The following is a 21,817-nucleotide window of genomic DNA, read 5'->3' as shown; positions in this document are numbered from 1 at the left end:
CCCCCTAACTGTGGTTCTTTATCGTCTGGCCTCTAAATGGCACCGCCCACAGCTCAGAACCCACATTTACCCACTCCACCTCCCTCTCTCCCCTTCACTAGTACTATCATCACTATTATTACCATCACCATCATTACCTCGATGTTCCCACCTATACATACACCCTTGTGTCCTTACTCATTGTGCTTCTGTAGGAAAGTACCATCTTGCCTGGCAGGTTACCCCCATATTTCACTGTATATATGTTGTTTTAGTGTATGTGTCACTGGGACCCTGCCAGCCAGGGCCCCAATGCTCACATTTGTGCCCTGTATGTGTTCCCTGTGTGATGACTAACTGTCTCACTGAGGCTCTGCTAATCAGAACCTCAGTGGTTATGCTCTCTCTGTTTTCTAAATTGTCACTAAAAGGCTAGTGACCAATTTCACCAATTCACATTGGCATACTGGAACACCCTTATAATTCCCTAGTATATGGTACTAAGGTACCCAGGGTATTGGGGTTCCAGGAGATCCCTATGGGCTGCAGCATTTCTTTTGCCACCCATAGGGAGCTCTGACAATTCTTACACAGGCCTGCCACTGCAGCCTGAGTGAAATAACGTCCATGTTATTTCACAGCCATTTACCACTGCACTTAAGTAACTTATAAGTCACCTATATGTCTAACCTTCACCTGGTGAAGGTTGGGTGCTAAGTTATTTAGTGTGTGGGCACCCTGACACTAGCCAAGGTGCCCCCACATCGTTCAGGGCAAATTCCCCGGACTTTGTGAGTGCGGGGACACCATTTCAGGTGTGCACTATACATAGATCACTACCTATGTATAGCGTCACAATGGTACTCCGAACATGCCCAAGTAATATGTCTAAGATCATGGAATTGTCACCCCAATGCCATTCAGGTATTGGGGAGACAATTCCATGATCCCCCGAGTCTCTAGCACAGACCCGGGTACTGCCAAACTGCCTTTCCCGGGGTTTCACAGCAGCTGCTACTGCTGCCAACCCCTCAGACAGGTTTCTGCCCTCCTGGGGTCCAGCAAGGCCTGGCCCAGGAAGGCAGAACAAAGGACTTCCTCAGAGAGAGGGTGTTACACCCTCTCCCTTTGGAAAAAAGGTGTTAGGGCTGGGGAGGAGTAGCCTCCCCCAGCCTCTGGAAATGCTTTGATGGGCACAGATGGTGCCCATCTCTGCATAAGCCAGTCTACACCAGTTCAGGGATCCTCCAGCCCTTCTCTGGCGCGAAACTGGACAAAGGAAAGGGGAGTGACCACTCCCCTGACCTGCACCTCCCAGGGGAGGTGCCCAGAGCTCCTCCAGTGTGCTCCAGACCTCTGCCATCTTGGAAACAGAGGTGTTGCTGGCACACTGGAGTGCTCTGAGCGGCCAGTGCCATCAGGTGACGTCAGAGACTCCTTCTGATAGGCTCTTACCTGTGTTACTAGCCTATCCTCCTTCCTAGGTAGCCAAACCTTTTTTTCTGGCTATTTAGGGTCTCTGCTTTGGGGAATTCTTCAGATACTGAATGCAGGAGCTCACCAGAGTTCCTCTGCATCTCTCTCTTCACCTTCTGCCAAAGGATCGACCGCTGACTGCTCAGGACGCCTGCCAAACCGCAACAAAGTAGCAAAGACGACTACTGCAACCTTGTATCTCTTCTCCTGCCGCCTTCTCGACTGTTTCCTGGTGGTGCATGCTCCTGCACCAGGAGCTCTGAAGAAATCTCCAGTGGAATGACGGAATCTTCCCCCTGCAACCGCAGGGAACAAAATACTACATCACCGGTCCTCTGGGTCCCCTCTCAGCACGACGAGCGTGGTCCCTGGAACTCAGCAACTCTGTCCAAGTGACTCCCACAGTCCAGTGACTCTTCAGTCCAAGTTTGGTGGAGGTAAGCCCTTGCTTCCCCACGCTAGACTGCATTGCTTGGTACCGCGTGATTTGCAGCTGCTCCGGCTCCTGTGCACTCTTCCAGGATTTCCTTCCTGCATACCCAAGCCTGGGTCCCGACACTCTAACCTGCAGTGCTCAACCTTCTGAGTTGTCCTCCGGTGTCATGGGACTCCCTTTTGTATCTTCGGGTGGACTCCGGTTCACTCTTCTTCTAAGTGCCTGTTCCGGTACTTCTGCGGGTGCTGTCTTCTTCTGTGAGGGCTCCCTGACTAGCTGGGTGCCCCCTCTGTCTCCTCATCCAAGTGGCGACATCCTGGTCCCTCCTGGGCCACAGCAGCACCCAAAAACCCTAACCGTGCCCCTTGCAGCTAGCAAGGCTTGTTTGTGGTCTTTCTGCGTGGGAACACCTCTGCAAGCTTCTTCACGACGTGGGACATCCATTCTCCAAAGGGGAAGTTTCTAGCCTTCTTCGTTCTTGCAGAATCCACAGCTTCTACCATCCGGTGGCAGCTTCTTTGCACCCTCAGCTGGCATTTCCTGGGCATCTGCCCACTCTCGACATTGTCACGACTCTTGGACTTGGCCCCCTTGTTTCACAGGTACTCAGGTCTGGAAATCTACTGTTGTTGCTTTGCTGGTGATGGTCTTCCTTGCAGAAACCCCCTATCACGACTTCTGTGCTCTCTGGGGGTTATAGGTGCACTTTACACCTACTTTTCAGGGTCTTGGGGTGTGCTATTTTTCTAACCCTCACTGTTTTCTTACAGTCCCAGCGACCCTCTACAAGCTCACATAGGTTTGGGGTCCATTTGTGGTTCACATTCCACTTTTGGAGTATATGGTTTGTGTTGCCCCTATACCTATGTGCTCCTATTGCAATCTACTGTAACTTTACATTGCTTGCATTACTTCCTTTTGCTATTACTGCATATTTTTGGTATTGTGTACATATATCTTGTGTATATTTGGCATCCTCATACTGAGGGTACTCACTGAGATACTTTTGGCATGTTGTCATAAAAATAAAGTACCTTTATTTTTAGTATATCTGTGTATTGTGTTTTCTTATGATATTGTGCATATGACACCAGTGGTAAAGATTTTGCTGCACATAGGCAAATCCTATCAACTACTAACATTCCTCCTGACTTGGGCCAACCGTATGGTTCCATTATTTATCATCATCCCTGTGTCACATAGCACAATCTTATTCATGTATGTGCATCTTCTATAACTTCTTATCACTCCAAATCCAGACCCTACAGCCCAGGCCACTAGTCCTTTTTCTGCCCGAACCATTACTATATGTAGGTCACATACTCCTGGCTTTCCCCTTATGGGGCATGTCAATGCCATATGTGTATGTTGTGTGTGTACCTCTGTCTAATAGCCCAGGGCCAGGCCTGTGGTGTAGTGAATGTCTCCACCTTGAGCAACCATAAACTCATCTTTTTTTAAACTGCCGTCATTGGATGCATGAATAAACACATATATGTGAATAACTATACAGCTATACTGTGAGAAAGTAGCCTCTTTCTAGCCTTGTTACCTCCACTTTTGGCCTGTTTGTGAGTGTATGTCAGCGTGTTTTCACTGTCTCACTGGGATCCTGCTAGCCAGGGCCCAGTGCTCACAGTGAAAACCCTATGTTTTCAGTATGTTTGTTATGTGTCACTGGGACCCTGCTAGTGAGGACCCCAGTGCTCATAAGTTTGTGGCCTATATGTATGTGTTCCCTGTGTGGTGCCTAACTGTCTCACTGAGACTCTGCTAACCAGAACCTCAGTGGTTATGCTCTCTCTGTACAAATTGTCACTAACAGGCTAGTGAACAATTTCACCAATTTACATTGGCATACTGGAACACACTTATAATCCCCTAGTATATGGTACTGAGGTACCCAGGGTATTGGGGTTCCAGGAGATCCCTATGGGCTGCAGCATTTCTTTTGCCACCCATAGGGAGCTCTGACAATTCTTACACAGGCCTGCCACTGCAGCCTGAGTGAAATAACGTCCACGTTATTTCACAGCCATTTTTCACTGCACTTAAGTAACTTATAAGTCACCTATATGTCTAACCTTTACGTGGTAAAGGTTGGGTGCTAAGTTTCTTAGTGTGTGGGCACCCTGGCACTAGCCAAGGTGCCCCCACATTGTTCAGGGCCAATTCCCCGGACTTTGTGAGTGCAGGGACACCATTACATGCGTGCACTACATATAGGTCACTACCTATGTGTAGCTTCACAATGGTAACTCCGAATATGGCAATGTAACATGTCTATGATCATGGAATTGCCCCCTCTATGCCATCCTGGCATAGTTGGCACAATCCCATGATCCCACAGGTCTGTAGTTCAGACCTGGGTACTGCCAAACTGCCTTTCCCGGGGTTTCACTGCAGCTGCTGCTGCTGCCAACCCCTCAGACAGGTTTCTGCCCTCCTGGGGTCCAGCCAGGCTTGGCCCAGGAAGGCAGAACAAAGGACTTCCTCAGAGAGAGGGTGTTACACCCTCTCCCTTTGGAAAATGGTGTGAAGGCAGGGGAGGAGTAGCCTCCCCCAGCCTCTGGAAATGCTTTCATGGGCACACATGGTGCCAATTTCTGCATAAGCCAGTCTACACCGGTTCAGGGACCCCTCAGCCCTGCTCTGGCGCGAAACTGGACAAAGGAAAGGGGAGTGACCACTCCCCTGACCTGCACCTCCCCTGGGAGGTGCCCAGAGCTCCTCCAGTGTGCCCCAGACCTCTGCCATCTTGGAAACAGAGGTGCTGCTGGCACACTGGACTGCTCTGAGTGGCCAGGGCCAGCAGGTGACGTCAGAGACTCCTTCTGATAGGCTCCTTCAGGTGTTGCTAGCCTATCTTCTCTCCTAAGTAGCCAAACCCTCTTTTCTGGCTATTTAGGGTCTCTGCTTTGGGGATTTCCTTAGATAACGAATGCAAGAGCTCATCAGAGTTCCTCTGCATCTCTCTCTTCACCTTCTGCCAAGGAATCGACTGCTGACCGCGCTGGAAGCCTGCAAAACTGCAACAAAGTAGCGAAGACGACTACTGCAACTCTGTAACGCTGATCCTGCCGCCTTCTCGACTGTTTTCCTGGTGGTGCATGCTGTGGGGGTAGTCTGCCTCCTCTCTGCACTAGAAGCTCCGAAGAAATCTCCTGTGGGTCGAGGGAATCGTCCCCCTGCAACCGCAGGCACCAAAGAACTGCATCACCGGTCCCCTGGGTCTCCTCTCAGCACAACGAGCGAGGTCCCTTGAATCCAGCAACTCTGTCCAAGTGACTCCCACAGTCCAGTGACTCTTCAGTCCAAGTTTGGTGGAGGTAAGTCCTTGCCTCCCCACGCCAGACTGCATTGCTGGGAACCGCGACTTTTGCAGTTACTCCGGCCTCTGTGCACTTCCGGCGGAAATCCTTTGTGCACAGCCAAGCCTGGGTCCACGGCACTCTAACCTGCATTGCACGACCTCCTAAGTTGTCCTCCGGCGGCGTGGGACTCCTTTGTGCAACTTCGGGTGAGCACTGTTTCACTCCTCTTCGTAGTACGTGTTCCGGCACTTCTGCGGGGGCTGCCTGCTTCTGAGAGGACTCCTTGTCTTGCTCGACGCCCCCTCTGTCCCCAGACGCAATTGGTGACATCCTGGTCCCTCCTGGGCCACAGCAGCATCCAAAAACGCTAACCACACGACTTGCAGCTAGCAAGGCTTGTTGGCGGTCTTTCTTCATCAAAAGACTTCTGCACGACTCTCCACTGCGTGGGGGATCCATCCTCCAAAGGGGAAGTCTCTAGCCCTTGTCGTTCCTGCAGAATCCTCAGCTTCTACTGTCCAGTAGCAGCTTCTTTGCACCCACAGCTGGCATTTCCTGGGCATCTGCCCAACTCTGACTTGCTTGTGACTTTTGGACTTGGTCCCCTTGTTCCACAGGTACCCTCGACTGGAAATCCATTGTTGTTGCATTGCTGGTTTGTGTCTTTCCTGCAGAATTCCCCTATCACGACTTCTATGTCCTTTGGGGAACTTTAGTGCACTTTGCACTCACTTTTCAGGGTCTTGGGGTGGGCTATTTTTCTAACCCTAACTGTTTTCTTACAGTCCCAGCGACCCTCTACAAGGTCACATAGGTTTGGGGTCCATTCGTGGTTCGCATTCCACTTTTGGAGTATATGGTTTGTGTTGCCCCTATCCCTATGTGTCCCCATTGCATCCTATTGTAACTATACATGGTTTGCACTGTTTTCTAATATTATTACTGCATATTTTGGTATTGTGTACATATATCTTGTGTATATTTGCTATCCTCATACTGAGGGTACTCACTGAGATACTTTTGGCCTATTGTCATAAAAATAAAGTACCTTTATTTTTAGTATATCTGTGTATTGTGTTTTCTTATGATATTGTGCATATGACACTAGTGGTACTGTAGGAGCTTCACTCGTCTCCTAGTTCAGCCTAAGCTGCTCTGCTAAGCTACCATTATCTATCAGCCTAAGCTGCTAGAGACCCTATACACTAATAAGGGATAACTGGGCCTGGTGCAAGGTGTAAGTACCCCTTGGTACTCACTACAAGCCAGTCCAGCCTCCTACATTGGTTGTGCAGCGGTGGGATAAGTACTTTGTAACTACTTACCACTTTTGTCATTGTACTTTTCATAAGAGAAAAATATACAAAACAAGTTCAGTGTATGTACACCTAACCAAAAAGTTTTGCATTTCCTCTTTTCACTCTTTTCTAAGTGCTGAAAAGTACCTCTAAACTTTCTAAAAGTTCTTAAAAAGTTTCAAAAGTTTTTTTTCTGTCTTTCCAAAAGTTCTGAAAAACTTTTTCTTCACTTTTTCTTTCACTTAAACACTGTCTAAAATGTCTGGCACGGGCCAAACTGTTGATCTGTCCAAACTTGCTTATGATCACCTTAGCTGGAAAGGAGCAAGGAGTCTCTGCATAGAAAGAGGTTTAAGTGTAGGGAAGAATCCCCCAGAGAACTATTGGTTAACATGCTTATAGAACAGGATAAGGCTAGAGGTGCCCCATCTGTTGAAAAAGTAGCTAATGGTTCACAATCTGATCCAGGGACACCCCTAGAAAAAGAGTCAGGAAAGAAACTTCCTAGCCTGCCCATTACAAGACAGCCTAGCATAGTTGGTACTGATGTAGAGTCACATCATACCGATAGTGTTGTCTCACATCATAGCAAGAGTATTCCTTCACATCATAGTAGAAGTGATGTTTCTGTTAACCAAGCTGTTAGGATGCCCTCTGTAAGGGATGGTTCTCCTTCTGTACATTCTCACCATACTTCTGTTTCAAGGAATTTCCCACCCACCCACCCTGATGACAGATTGTTAGAAAGGGAGCTCAATAGATTGAGAGTGGAACAAACCAGACTGAAGCTCAAGAAGCAACAGCTGGATTTGGATAGACAGTCTTTAGAAGTAGAGAAAGAAAGACAGAAATTGGGTTTAGAAACCCATGGTGGCAGCAGCAGTATTCCCCATAGTCATCCTGCAAAAGAGCATGATTTCAGGAATCTGCACAAGATAGTTCCCCCTTATAAGGAGGGGGATGACATTAACAAGTGGTTTGCTGCACTTGAGAGGGCCAGTGTTGTACAGGATGTCCCTCAAAGGCAGTGGGCTGCTATCCTATGGCTATCATTTAGTGGAAAGGGTCGAGATAGGTTCCCTACTGTGAAAGAAAGTGATGCCAATAATTTTACAGTTCTTAAGAATGCACTCCTAGATGGTTATGGCTTAACCACTGAACAGTACAGGATGAAGTTCAGAGAGACCAAAAAGGAGTCTTCACAAGACTGGGTAGACTTTGTTGACCATTCAGTGAAGGCCTTGGAGGGGTGGTTACATGGCAGTAAAGTTACTGATTATGACAGCCTGTATAACTTAATCCTGTGAGAGCATATACTTAATAATTGTGTGTCTGATTTGTTGCACCAGTACCTGGTAGACTCTGATCTGACCTCTCCCCAAGAATTGGGAAAGAAGGCAGACAAATGGGTCAGAACAAGGGTGAACAGAAATGTTCATACAGGGGGTGACAAAGATGGCAAGAAGAAAGATGGTGAAAAATCTCAAGATAAGCATGGAGATAAGGGTAAAACCAAAGATCCCACCTCAAATCTTTCAACACTCTTCAGAGGGTGGGGATAAAACAAATTCTTCCTCTTCTTCTCAACCTACACAATTTAAAAAGCCTTGGTGCTTTGTGTGTAAAAACAGAGGCCATAGGCCAGGGGATAAGTCCTGTCCAGGTAAACCCCCTGAGCCTACCACCACTAATACATCAAGCTCTAGTGCCCCTAGCAGTAGTGGTACTAGTGGTGGGATTGCTGGCAACAGTCAAGTTAAGGGTGTAGTTGGGTTCACTTATGGGTCCATAATAGAAACTGGGGTAGTTAGTCCCAAGACAGTTTCTGTCACACCTAGTGGCATTGGCCTTGCCACACTGGCTGCTTGTCCCCTTACAATGGATAAGTACAGGCAGACAGTTTCAATAAATGGTGTTGAGGCCTTGGCCTACAGGGACACAGGTGCCAGTATCACTTTGGTGACTGAAAACCTAGTGCATCCTGAACAACACATCATTGGACAACAGTATAAGATTATTGATGTCCATAACTCCACTAAGTTTCGTCCCTTAGCTATAATTCAGTTTAGTTGGGGTGGAGTTACTGGCCCTAAGCAGGTGGTGGTATCACCTAGCTTACCTGTAGACTGTCTCTTAGGTAATGACCTAGAGGCCTCAGGTTGGGCTGATGTAGAGTTTTATGCCCATGCAGCCATGCTGGGCATCCCTGAGGAATTGTTCCCTGTCATTTCTACTGAAATGAAAAAGCAAAGGAGAGAAGGCCTGAAAACTCAGGATCCCTCTCCATCAACATGTAAAAAGGGTATCACAGTATCCCCTAACCACCCTACCATTCCTGTGGTGGGAGAAACCTCTCCTGGTGTGGCACCTGTTCCAAGGGAATCATCAGCTAGCAAAGCTGGACTCCCTGAGGTAGAAGTACCTCTCTGTGGGATAACTAACATTGGTGAGAAAAAGAGCACCATTTTAGTTAACATGGAGCATCCCTCCAACCCTCCCAGGGAAACTTTAGTGCAGAAACCCTGCACTGCCTCACAACCCTTATGACAGCATCCCTGCCCTAGTGTGGAGCTCATAGGACAGCATCCCTGCCCTGCTCCAACTCAAGAGAAACAGCATCCCTGTTCTCTCTTCCAGCCATATGGACAAAGTTTTTGCCCAGCTATGGCTTTTCTGAGACAGCAGCCCTGTCTGGCATTTCCATCACTACAAATAAGTTCAGTGGACAATTCCCACTGCTCTAAACTAAAACTTACTGATAGAAACTCTGAAAATACATCTTCACATTGTTGCTTAGCTAAAAAACTACAAACAGGGTGGTTTACATCACCACAGGGAAGTAACCATATAGTGGATGATAAAGGGAGTAACCAGTCTATTGCAGAGCTACTCTCTACTTATCACCACTTAGACAATAAAGTCTCAACTGGCCAAGGTTAGCCTTATTGTCCTTCGTTTGGGGGGGGGGGGTTGTGTGAGAAAGTAGCCTCTTTCTAGCCTTGTTACCCCCACTTTTGGCCTGTTTGTGAGTGTATGTCAGGGTGTTTTCACTGTCTCACTGGGATCCTGCTAGCCAGGGCCCAGTGCTCATAGTGAAAACCCTATGTTTTCAGTATGTTTGTTATGTGTCACTGGGACCCTGCTAGTCAGGACCCCAGTGCTCATAAGTTTGTGGCCTATATGTATGTGTTCCCTGTGTGGTGCCTAACTGTCTCACTGAGGCTCTGCTAACCAGAACCTCAGTGGTTATGCTCTCTCTGTACAAATTGTCACTAACAGGCTTGTGACCAATTTCACCAATTTACATTTGCATACTGGAACACCCTTATAATCCCCTAGTATATGGTACTGAGGTACCCAGGGTATTGGGGTTCCAGGAGATCCCTATGGGCTGCAGCATTTCTTTTGCCACCCATAGGGAGCTCTGACAATTCTTACACAGGCCTGCCACTGCAGCCTGAGTGAAATAACGTCCACGTTATTTCACAGCCATTTATCACTGCACTTAAGTAACTTATAAGTCACCTATATGTCTAACCTTTACCTGGTAAAGGTTGGGTGCTAAGTTTCTTAGTGTGTGGGCACCCTGGCACTAGCCAAGGTGCCCCCACATTGTTCAAGGCCAATTCCCCGGACTTTGTGAGTGCGGTGACACCATTACATGCGTGCACTACATATAGGTCACTACCTATGTGTAGCTTCACAATGGTAACTCCGAATATGGCCATGTAACATGTCTATGATCATGGAATTGCCCCCTCTATGCCATCCTGGCATAGTTGGCACAATCCCATGATCCCACAGGTCTGTAGCTCAGACCTGGGTACTGCCAAATTGCCTTTCCCGGGGTTTCACTGCAGCTGCTGCTGCTGCCAACCCCTCAGAAAGGTTTCTGCCCTCCTGGGGTCCAGCCAGGCTTGGTCCAGGAAGGCAGAACAAAGGACTTCCTCAGAGAGAGGGTGTTACACCCTCTCCCTTTGGAAAATGGTGTGAAGGCAGGGGAGGAGTAGCCTCCCCAGCCTCTGGAAATGCTTTCATGGGCACAGATGGTGCCCATTTCTGCATAAGTCAGTCTACACCGGTTCAGGGACCCCTTAGCCCTGCTCTGGGGCGAAACTGGACAAAGGAAAGGGGAGTGACCACTCCCCTGACCTGCACCTCCCCTGGGAGGTGCCCAGAGCTCCTCCAGTGTGCTCCAGACCTCTGCCATCTTGGAAACAGAGGTGCTGCTGGCACACTGAACTGCTCTGAGTGGCCAGTGCCACCAGGTGACGTCAGAGACTCCTTCTGATAGGCTCCTTCAGGTGTTGCTAGCCTATCCTCTCTCCTAGGTAGCCAAACCCTCTTTTCTGGCTATTTAGGGTCTCTGTTTCTGGGGAAACTTTAGATAACGAATGCAAGAGCTCATCTGAGTTCCTCTGCATCTCTCTCTTCACCTTCTGCCAAGGAATCGACTGCTGACCGCACTGGAAGCCTGCAAAACTGCAACATAGTAGCAAAGACGACTACTGCAACTCTGTAACGCTGATCCTGCCGCCTTATCGACTGTTTTCCTGGTGGTGCATGCTGTGGGGGTAGTCTGCCTCCTCTCTGCACTAGAAGCTCTGAAGAAATCTCCCGTGGTTCGACGGAATCTTCCCCCTGCAACCGCAGGCACCAAAGAACTGCATCACCGGTCCCCTGGGTCTCCTCTCAGCACGACGAGCGAGGTCCCTTGAATCCAGCAACTCTGTCCAAGTGACTCCCACAGTCCAGTGACTCTTCAGTCCAAGTTTGGTGGAGGTAAGTCCTTGCCTCCCCACGCCAGACTGCATTGCTGGGAACCGCGACTTTTGCAGCTACTTCGGCCTCCGTGCACTTCCGGCAGAAATCCTTTATGCACAGTCCAGCCTGGGTCCACGGCACTCTAACCTGCATTGCACGACCTCCTAAGTTGTTCTCCGGCGGTGTGGGACTCCTTTGTGTGACTTCGGGTGAGCACCGTTTCACGCATCCTTGTAGTGCCTGTTTCTGGCACTTCTCTGAGTGCTACCTGCTGCTGAGAGGGCTCCTTGTCTTGCTCGACATCCCCTCTGTCTCCTGACGGAATTTGCGACATCCTGATCGCTCCTGGGCCACAGCAGCCTCCAAAAACCCTTACCGCACGATTTGCAGCAAGCAAGGCTTGTTGACAGTCTTCCGGCAGGAAAACACTTCTGCACGACTCTCCATGGCGTGCGAGATCCGTCCTCCCAAGGGGAAGTCCCTAGCCCTTGTCGTTCCTGCAGAAACCTAAGCTTCTACTGTCCAGAAGCAGCTTCTTTGCACCCACAGCTGGCATTTCCTGGGCATCTGCCCATCTCCGACTTGCTTGTGACTTTTGGACTTGGTCCCCTTGTTCCACAGGTACCCTCGACTGGAAATCCATCGTTGTTGCATTGCTGGTTTGTGTCTTTCCTGCAGAATTCCCCTATCACGACTTCTATGTCCTTTGGGGAACTTTAGTGCACTTTGCACTCACTTTTCAGGGTCTTGGGGTGGGCTATTTTTCTAACCCTTACTATTTGCTAATAGTCCCAGCGACCCTCTACAAGGTCACATAGGTTTGGGGTCCATTCGTGGTTCGCATTCCACTTTTGGAGTATATGGTTTGTGTTGCCCCTATCCCTATGTGTCCCCATTGCATCCTATTGTAACTATACATTGTTTGCACTGTTTTCTAAGACTATACTGCATATTTTTGGTATTGTGTACATATATCTTGTGTATATTTGCTATCCTCATACTGAGGGTACACTCTAAGATACTTTGGCATATTGTCATAAAAAATAAAGTACCTTTATTTTTAGTATAACTGTGTATTGTGTTTTCTTATGATATTGTGCATATGACACTAAGTGGTACTGTAGGAGCTTCACTCGTCTCCTAGTTCAGCCTAAGCTGCTCTGCTAAGCTACCATTATCTATCAGCCTATGCTGCTAGACACCCTATACACTAATAAGGGATAACTGGGCCTGGTGCAAGGTGCAAGTACCCCTAGGTACTCACTACAAGCCAGTCCAGCCTCCTACAGACTCCCATAGTCCAGGGACTCTTCAGTCCAAGTTTGGTGGAGGTAAGTCCTTGCCTCCCCACGCCAGACTGCATTGCTTGGAACCGCGACTTTTGCAGCTACTCCGGCCTCTGTGCACTTCCGGCGGAAATCCTTTGTGCACAGCCAAGCCTGGATCCACGGCACTCTAACCTGCATTGTACGACCTCCTAAGTTGTCCTCCGGCGGCGTGGGACTCCTTTGTGCAACTTCGGGTGAGCACTGTTTCACTCCTCTTCGTAGTGCCTGTTCCAGCACTTCTGCAGGTGCTGCCTGCTTCTGAGAGGGCTCCTTGTCTTGCTCGACGCCCCCTCTGTCCCCAGACGCAATTGGCGACATCCTGGTCCCTCCTGGGCCACAGCAGCATCCAAAAATGCTAACCGCACGACTTGCAGCTAGCAAGGCTTGTTGGCGGTCTTTTTTCAGGAAAACACTTCTGCACGACTCTCCACGGTGTGGGGGATCCATCCTCCAAAGGGGAAGTCTCTAGCCCTTATCGTTCCTGCAGAATCCTCAGCTTCTACTGTCCAGTAGCAGCTTCTTTGCACCCACAGCTGGCATTTCCTGGGCATCTGCCCATCTCCGACTTGTTTGTGACTTTTGGACTTGGTCCCCTTGTTCCACAGGTACCCTCGACTGGAAATCCATTGTTGTTGCATTGCTGGTTTGTGTCTTTCCTGCAGAGTTCCCCTATCACAACTTCTATGTCCTTTGGGGAACTTTAGTGCACTTTGCACTCACTTTTCAGGGTCTTGGGGTGTGCTATTTTTCTAACCCTATCTGTTTTCTTACAGTCCCAGCGACCCTCTACAAGGTCACATAGGTTTGGGGTCCATTCGTGGTTCGCATTCCACTTTTGGAGTATATGGTTTGTGTTGCCCCTATCCCTATGTGTCCCCATTGCATCCTATTGTAACTATACATGGTTTGCACTGTTTTCTAATATTATTACTGCATATTTTGGTATTGTGTACATATATCTTGTGTATATTTGCTATCCTCATACTGAGGGTACTCACTGAGATACTTTTGGCATATTGTCATAAAAATAAAGTACCTTTATTTTTAGTATATCTGTGTATTGTGTTTTCTTATGATATTGTGCATATGACACTAGTGGTACTGTAGGAGCTTCACTCGTCTCCTAGTTCAGCCTAAACTGCTCTGCTAAGCTACCATTATCTATCAGCCTAAGCTGCTAGACACCCTATACACTAATAAGGGATACCTGGGCCTGGTGCAAGGTGTAAGTACCCCTTGGTACTCACTACAAGCCAGTCCAGCCTCCTACATATACCTCTACACCTCCACCCTCTAAGATGAACTCTGAATAATGAACTTGCATAGTAACCATGTCATAATGTTATTTGTCTCCTACTAATTGCCATACAATTCACCCTCAGATTCAACATATCAACTCTGCTTGGACAGCAGGTGTGTTCCCCAGAGAGTTCCTTTGAGCTAGTGGTTGTTTTTTAAGTTTCCCCATATTTCTAGAAGCTTGGCAGGCTGATCGTTGAGGCTGGCTAGTACACGGCCTAGGAGGCTATTTTACACACCTCCTGCTGTCATGTGCCTTTCTCAGGGCAATTGTTTGACCCTCAAAGCCTAAGGATGAACCTTTTTGCAGTGGTCATTTCTGATGCTAGCCATCATGTCTGTTAAAAAGATATGTGTGAGAATTTATCTACGTTGTGTAGCAGGGCATTTTGTGCTGCCAGGTGGCCTCTCATATGTAGCATGTCTCTGCATATTGACTCTACTTGACAACAGAATGAAGTAAGTTGTGGACATTCCCATAGGAGATGGACAATGTCCCCTTCGGTTGAGAAACATGTCCAACGTGTAAAACAGAGTTTATTATTGTTTTCTTGAAAAGGTTTTCAGCTGCCGCTGCTGGCAGGGCAACACTCCTCCACCTGAATGGAGGAGCCGCCCCTGCATACCACATGATAAATAACATTTATAACATTTCAATAACATTTCTAGGCTGCATTAGGTGCCTAATGTCAACTGGTGAATTCATCCCGTTCTCTTACATTTTCAGAAATGGCCTTCAGCAACGGGGAGAAATGGAAGCAGCTACGCCGATTCGCAGTCTCCGTTTTGGGACAGTTTGGAATGGGGAAGGGCACTATGGAGGATCGAATCCAGGAAGAAGTCCAATTTTTAATTAAATTCTTTAGAGAAACAAAAGGTTGGTTATTACAAATGTAGTGCAACATCACTGTCAACCCCAACCAATAACTGTCCAAATAAAACAGGAAGGGGTTGCAAATAAGTCTAGATTTTTATATTGAAATGTTTTTGTATGTCGAGCATGCCATCATGCCTTATTGATTTTAATAGGGAGGCAGAATGGTTTGTGTGGCTGGGATCAGTGCAGTACAGTAGGAATGTCAGTGCAATGATGATCGTATCGTTGTTTGGTGATTAGTAGTGCATTGCTTGGGAATCCAGTGCGGGTGTGGTAGTTTGGTGAGGGGTTTTAGAATTGTGGTGGGATTAGCTAGTTCAGTGGTTCGGGAAACAAGGTAATGGTATAAGTCTGTAATCTTGTGATGAGACATAGAGGTGAAGAGAGGCTTGTATGGTGGCAGTTGCTAGTGCAATGTTGGGGACTAGTAGAACAGCTCTCCTAGTGCAGGTCTGATTAGTGACAGTGTAGTGCTAGGCTTTGTGGTGACGCCTACTTTGTGTCTCTGCTCATGTGCCCCTCTTAAATTTAACTTTATTCATGTTCTTGTGTGCCCGTTTACAATGTGATGTTATGTTATGTTATGTTAAAAATGTATACCATGCAGTTTCCTAGAGCAAAGAAGAGATAGCAGAAGAGAACAAAGCTTACAGCTGGAACAATCAGGTGTTAAGCTGCTCCCTGAATCCGAAGTGATTAGACACTGCTCTCAAGTGACTTGGGAGATTATTCCACAAGTAAGACATCAGTGCTCGGAAAGAACTTGGGCCACATGTACAAAGCATTTTGCTAGTTGAAAATGGGCTGACTGGCAGGAACTGCCCCGTTTGAGGCTAGAAAAATGCTTTTTGGGATGCACAAAGCCCAAATTGTGACTCGGTAACTTGTTACAGAGTCGCAATTTGGGTTTTGTAATTCGGTGTTAGGAAGGGGCGTGTTCATGCCATCCCTTCCTAATACCGAATCTGAATGGTATGTATGATTGTTTTGTGGCCATGTCGCAAAACAATTGCAGTTAGCACCAATTTTAAATTTGTTAGCACCAATTTTAAAGTGGGGTAACCCACCCCCCTAAGGGACCCATTTCCCTTTGTGAATGCATGCAAAAACGTTTTTTAAGAGCAGGCAGTGGTCCACCACTGCCTACTCTTAAAAAATGAAACTGCAATGTTTCATTTTTTTCTTTTTAAAGGCATTCCGTTTTCCTTGAAGGGCTGCGTTTAAAAAAAAAAGTTGCTTTATTTAAAGCAATCATAGACGTGGTCTGCTGTCCCCAGCAGGCCACCATCCCTATAATCTTTGCAATTCCCAGTGGGTCGTAAATTGTGTCATACCTCGTTAATATTAATGAGGTAGGTTTATTTGCAACCCACTGGGAATCGCAAAAGAAACAAAATTGAGTTTCTTACATTTGGAATTGCGATTTGCATGGAATCACAATCAGAATGTGGCTTCTTCTCCTTGCCTTGCCCTCTTAAAGTGTCTAATCACTGCTAGGCTACGTTTCACCGATCTCAACACCCTGATTGGATGGTATGATTGTATCAGGTAATGTAGGCTCTGTGCACCTCTTTCACAGAAGACTCTGTGCACCACACATGCGGCCATATTAACAAAAATGCAATTCTGCTTTTCTTAAATAGCAACTTAATAGAAATCGCTATTTAAGAAATCCAAAACTCTATGTACAGAGATACTGATTTCCTAATAGTGTTTCCTACAAAGTAGGAATCGCTATTAGTATATCTGTGTTAAGAAATCCCATTGCATTTGGTCAATGGGCCGATTTTGCATTTCCTAAATAGTGATTCCTTATTAATAAATCACTGCTTAGGAAATGCAAAACCAGGGATGGCAAAGGGCAAAAGGCCCCCCTTGGTGCACCACAAAAATAGGGGTGCACCTGTAGAGCACACATATGCCTAAGGAGCATGTGCATGCTCTATTACAATTTAAAAAAAGCACTTAGGCGTGCTTATTTTAAACTGAACCTGGTGCCACCAAGTCACATTTAGGAAATGCTTTGTACATCAGAATAGGAATCGCAAATAGGGAATCCCTATTTACATTTCCTATTCTGGGAATCATCAATTGCGATTTCTACAAGGTAGAATTTGCGAATCCTAAAGGACCTTTGTACATGAGAAAAGGATGTATTGCATTTCTTAACTGCCCGAAATACCTATTCGGACGGCTAAGAAATGCAAAATGACTTTGTACATCTGGCCCATAGTGCCTTAAAGTGCATCCGCTTCTCAGTAGTAAAATACGGAATTGCTGAACCACAGTTTGAGTTTGTGGCACATAGTGTCGAAGCCTCGCAGTTGACTTCTGAATGATTTTGAATCTTTTCTAGCATATCGGCGTCCAAATATAGAACACTCCAGTAATCTAGGCATGACATAATCAAGGCCTGAATAATCGTCTTTTGAACTGATGGGGAGAAAAGAATCTTGAATTTTCTTCACACTCTGTAGCAGGATGAAACAGCAAGATGTCAGTGCTTTAATTAGTGTTTCCAAGGCCATGTATTATCTACTGAGACTACCAAATTTTTTGCTTCAGATTTGTGTTTCATGGTTCTTCCTAACATTTCGACCACCAGTGAGGACCCCAGTACACAGACTGCAGTGCTTACTGTACAGGAGATATTTTGTGTTTTTGGCATTTAGTTTCAGGTATCTCAAATGCATCCAGTGAGTCACCGCGGTCATACAGCTTTTAAATAAATGGTTCCCCTCTCATCAGAGGACAGCGATAGAACCAGTTGTGTGTCATTAGTATATGATGCTAAGGAAAGACCAAAGAACTCCACAATTGCTGTTAAAGGTCTGACATAAATATTGACATGAGTGAGAGTTAAGGTGGAGCTTTGTGGGATCCCAAATCCAAGGTGGCTCTTAGTAGAAGCAAATGGAGGGAAGGAGCAATCTTCCAGATATGAGGTGGGCGAAGCCAGTGCATTCCCATATTTCACAGTCTCATATAAACTACCCGAGATGACCTTATGGGATATAGTATCAAATGCTGCACTTAGATCTTGTAAAATTAGAACTGCTGAGCCTTCTTCATCAAGTATCTGCTGCATCTTCTCAGTCACTTTAAGTAGTGCTATGAAACTGCCTGAAGCCTGTGTGGGAAGGATGGAATGATTGATGTTCCTCCAGGTATTTTGTCAGTTGTTTATTTGAATGTTTTTCTGCCACTTTTGCCATTGATGGCAAAAGGGAAATTGCCTGTTAATTCTCAAATAGAGTTTGATCGAAATTGTTTTTTTAAAGAGGGAAGCACTTTTGCATGGTTACAGTTGCTAATCACTTTCATAGTTGAAATATATAAATTTACTAATTTAAGAAATGTGGGGAAGAAGACTGAGTCTGCTCTTTTTAAAAACTCTGGCCTTGCTGGATTAGCCAGAGATCAGATTTTATTTTAGATCTTAGAGTTTGCAACTCATCTAGATCTACTAGCACAAATTCTTCTAAACAGATATTAGGTGGAATAACCCGTTCTAACTGAGCAGACCTTGCCCTGGCTTCATTAACTCCTGCTCAACAGCATAAATCTCTTCAATTTTCATAGTAAAGTAGTTAGATCAAGCACTTTTTTTTATCATTTTGTGTTAAATTTTGATACCAGCACAGTAAATCTTGTTATCTTTAGCAGCATACTGTTTCCTCCAGGTGCGCCCCAGCACCTTTCAGCTCTGTTTTTTTGAGTGGTTATCTGTTCATTGAACGAGGGACCGTGTTGCTTCTTCTTCGGTTTAACCTCCCTAACCATGATCAGTATGTACATCAAGTGCCAAATTTATCAAGGACGTAGTATTCTGTATCACCTCAGTAATATGAGGGCCTACCCTTGTAATACTGTCTTCAGGCAGCCTGTTAGATTTACCATTATCATTGCCTGCCTGTGTATTCTACCATCTTAATGAATTGTTAGTGGTTGCACAGCCCAAATTACCAGGACAGCATAGTGATCAGACCAGGTCACCAGAACCAAAGTGAGCACATCTCAATAGACTAAATTGGAAAACACCAGGTCCAGCAGATGCTCAGCTTCATGTGTGGGACTCTTAACTAATTGAATGAATTCAATCACTTCTAAATCTTGAAGCAAGCTGGAGATTTGAGATGAGGTTTGTGCCTTGAAATGTAAATTCAGACCACTGACTTAGTTGAAATTAGCAAATTTCAGCTCAGGAGGTGAGATACTCTCCATAGACGTTTCCTGAAAATCCATATTGAGACTGGGGGTGTCTATACATTAATACTCCAGAGAAAGTAAAATGTGTATTTACCTCTATCAAAATTGGAACACTTTCACAGTCTGGGGCATTAAAAGATTTCAATGAAGATGAATAAACATCTTTCACTAGTATGGCTATCCTTGCCTCCTGCCCTTTTCCTATCGCAGCTATAGATTTTATAACCGTCTGGGAGTACTAAAGCCACTTCCGGGTTAGTGAGATGATTAAGCCAGATCGCTGTAACAAACAACATGTCCAAAATCTGATGAGAAAATTCATGAAATTTTGGATAGTGGGATACCAGTGAATAGCAGTTCAAGCTGAACATCCAGAGGTTCATTACTGTTGCCACATTCTGGTTAAAGTTACACATACTGACTTGATTTAGGGAGTTTCACACAATAAAGTTACACATGGTCACTTTATTTAGAGAGAAAGCGCATGACTTACACTTTGCTTCTCCCTACCCTGGATCCAGGGAGTTGCGACAGCACGTTTAGATCAGGAGCCAGAGAGTTTCCAGCTGCAAAGAGTTATAAGTGTAGGTAAACTGGCATAATTACGGGCGCCATACGGGTGAGGACGGGTGCAGACGGGCTTGCTTTTGGCGCTCCTTTGCCTCATAAAAGTAGAGCACCATGCCAAAATGTAAAAAAAAAAGCTTCATTTAAAAGCCCTGTGTAGAAAGGATTGGTCAAGCTTTAGTAACTTTAGTCAATTCAGTTTTAGCAGCCAACTTCATGCATTCACTGGCATAAAACGTTTGTAAGGCACATACTGCTGCTTATACTACACACCTAAAAGAGTGTCAGCACATTGGTCTCCTTTTTATGGGTGATCGGGCTTGTTGTTACAGGCATGTGGCAGCCCATTAAACCATGCTGTAGGAAAGTACCATCTTGCCTGGCATGTTACCCCCATATTTCACTGTATATATGTTGTTTTAGTCTATGTGTCACTGGGGGCCCCAGTGCTCATAAGTATGTGCCCTGTAGGTGTTCCCTGTGTGATGCTTGATGTCTCACTGAGGCTCTGCTAACCAGAACCTCAGTGGTTATGCTCTCTCTGCTTTCCAAATTTGTCACTAACAGGCTAGTGACTAAATTTACCAATTCACATTGGCATACTGGTACACCCATATAATTCCCTAGTATATGGTACTGAGGTACTCAGGGTATTGGGGTTCCAGGAGATCCCTATGGGCTGCAGCATTTCTTTTGCCACCCATAGGGAGCTTTGATAATTCTTACACAGGCCTGCCACTGCAGCCTGCGTGAAATAACGTCCACGTTATTTCACAGCCATTTACCACTGCACTTGAGTAACTTATAAGTCACCTATATGTCTACCTTTCATCTGGTGAAGTTTGGGTGCAAAGTTACTTAGGCCCGTATTTATACTTTTTTTAGCGCCGCTTTTTGACGCAAAACGGCGCAAACCTACAAAATACAATGGTATTTTGCAAGTTTGCGCTGTTTTTGCGTCAAAAAACGACGCGAATGCGGCACAAAAGAAGTATAAATACGGGCCTTAGTGTGTGGGCACTCTGGCACTAGCCAAGGTGCCCCCACATCGTTCAGGGCAAATTCCCCGGACTTTGTGAGTGCGGGGACACCATTACACACGTGCACTATACATAGGTCACTACCTATGTATAGCTTCACAATGGTAACTCCCAACATGGCCATGTAACATGTCTAAGATCATGGACCCCTGGGTCTCTAGCATAATACCCGGGTACTGCCAAACTGCCTTTCCGGGGTCTCCACTGCAGCTGCTGCTGCTGCCAACCCCTCAGACAGGTTTCTGCCATCCTGGGGTCCAGGCAGCCCTGGCCCAGGAAGGCAGAACAAAGGACTTCCTCTGAGAGAGGGTGTAACACCCTCTCCCTTTGGAAATACGTGTGAGGGCTGGGGAGGAGTAGCCTCCCCCAGCCTCTGGAAATGCTTTGATGGGCACAGATGGTGCCCATCTCTGCATAAGCCAGTCTACACCAGTTCAGGGATCCCCCAGCCCTGTTCTGGCGCGAAACTGGACAAATAAAAGCAGAGTGACCACCCCCCTGACCTGCACCTCCCAGGGGAGGCGCCCAGAGCTCCTCCAGTGTGTCCCAGACGTCTGCCATCTTGGATTTAGAGGTGCTGGGGACACACTGGACTGCTCTGAGTGGCCAGTGCCAGCAGGTGATGTCAGAAACTCCTTCTGATAGGCTCTTACGTCTCTTGGTAGCCAATCCTCCTTCCTTGGTAGCCAAACCTCCTTTTCTGGCTATTTAGGGTCTCTGCTTTGAGGAATTCTTCAGATAACGAATGCAAGAGCTCACCAGAGTTCCTCTGCGTCTCCCTCTTCACCTTCTGCCAAAGGATCGACCGCTGACTGCTCAGGATGCCTGCAAAACCACAACAAAGTACCAAGACGACTACTAGCAACCTTGTATCGCCTCATCCTGCCGGCTTTCTCGACTGTTTCCAGGTGGTGCATGTTCTGGGGGTAGCCTGCCTCCTCTCTGCACCAGGAGCTCTGAAGAAATCTCCTGTGGGTTGACGGAATCTTCCCCCTGCTAACGCAGGCACCAAAAGACTGCATCACTGGTCTTCTGGGTCCCCTCTCATCCTGACGAGCGTGGTCCCTGGAACTCAGCAACTCTGTCCAAGTGACTCCCACAGTCCAGTGACTCTTCAGTCCAAGTTTGGTGGAGGTAAGTCCTTGCCTCCCCATGCTAGACTGCATTGCTGGGTACCGCATGATTTGCAGCTGCTCCGGCTCCTGTGCACTCTTCCAGGATTTCCTTCAT

At 46.7% G+C, this 21,817-nt stretch overlaps 1 protein-coding gene across 1 annotated transcript in view; it reads left to right on the top strand.

Annotated features, from left to right (window-relative positions):
* Positions 1 to 21,817, top strand: part of LOC138259483 (cytochrome P450 2F2-like) — an 883,779-nt gene that overhangs the window by 235,827 nt on the left and 626,135 nt on the right. The window contains exon 4 of the mRNA XM_069207253.1: positions 14,622 to 14,771. Coding sequence (XP_069063354.1) covers positions 14,622 to 14,771 — 150 coding nt within the window. The remainder of the gene's footprint in view (positions 1 to 14,621; positions 14,772 to 21,817) is intronic.

Source organism: Pleurodeles waltl, chromosome 9, assembly GCF_031143425.1.
Source record: "Pleurodeles waltl isolate 20211129_DDA chromosome 9, aPleWal1.hap1.20221129, whole genome shotgun sequence".
NCBI lineage: Eukaryota > Metazoa > Chordata > Amphibia > Caudata > Salamandridae > Pleurodeles > Pleurodeles waltl.
The sequence above is the reverse complement of the archived record's forward strand: the minus strand, read 5'-3'. Positions and strand labels throughout refer to the sequence as shown.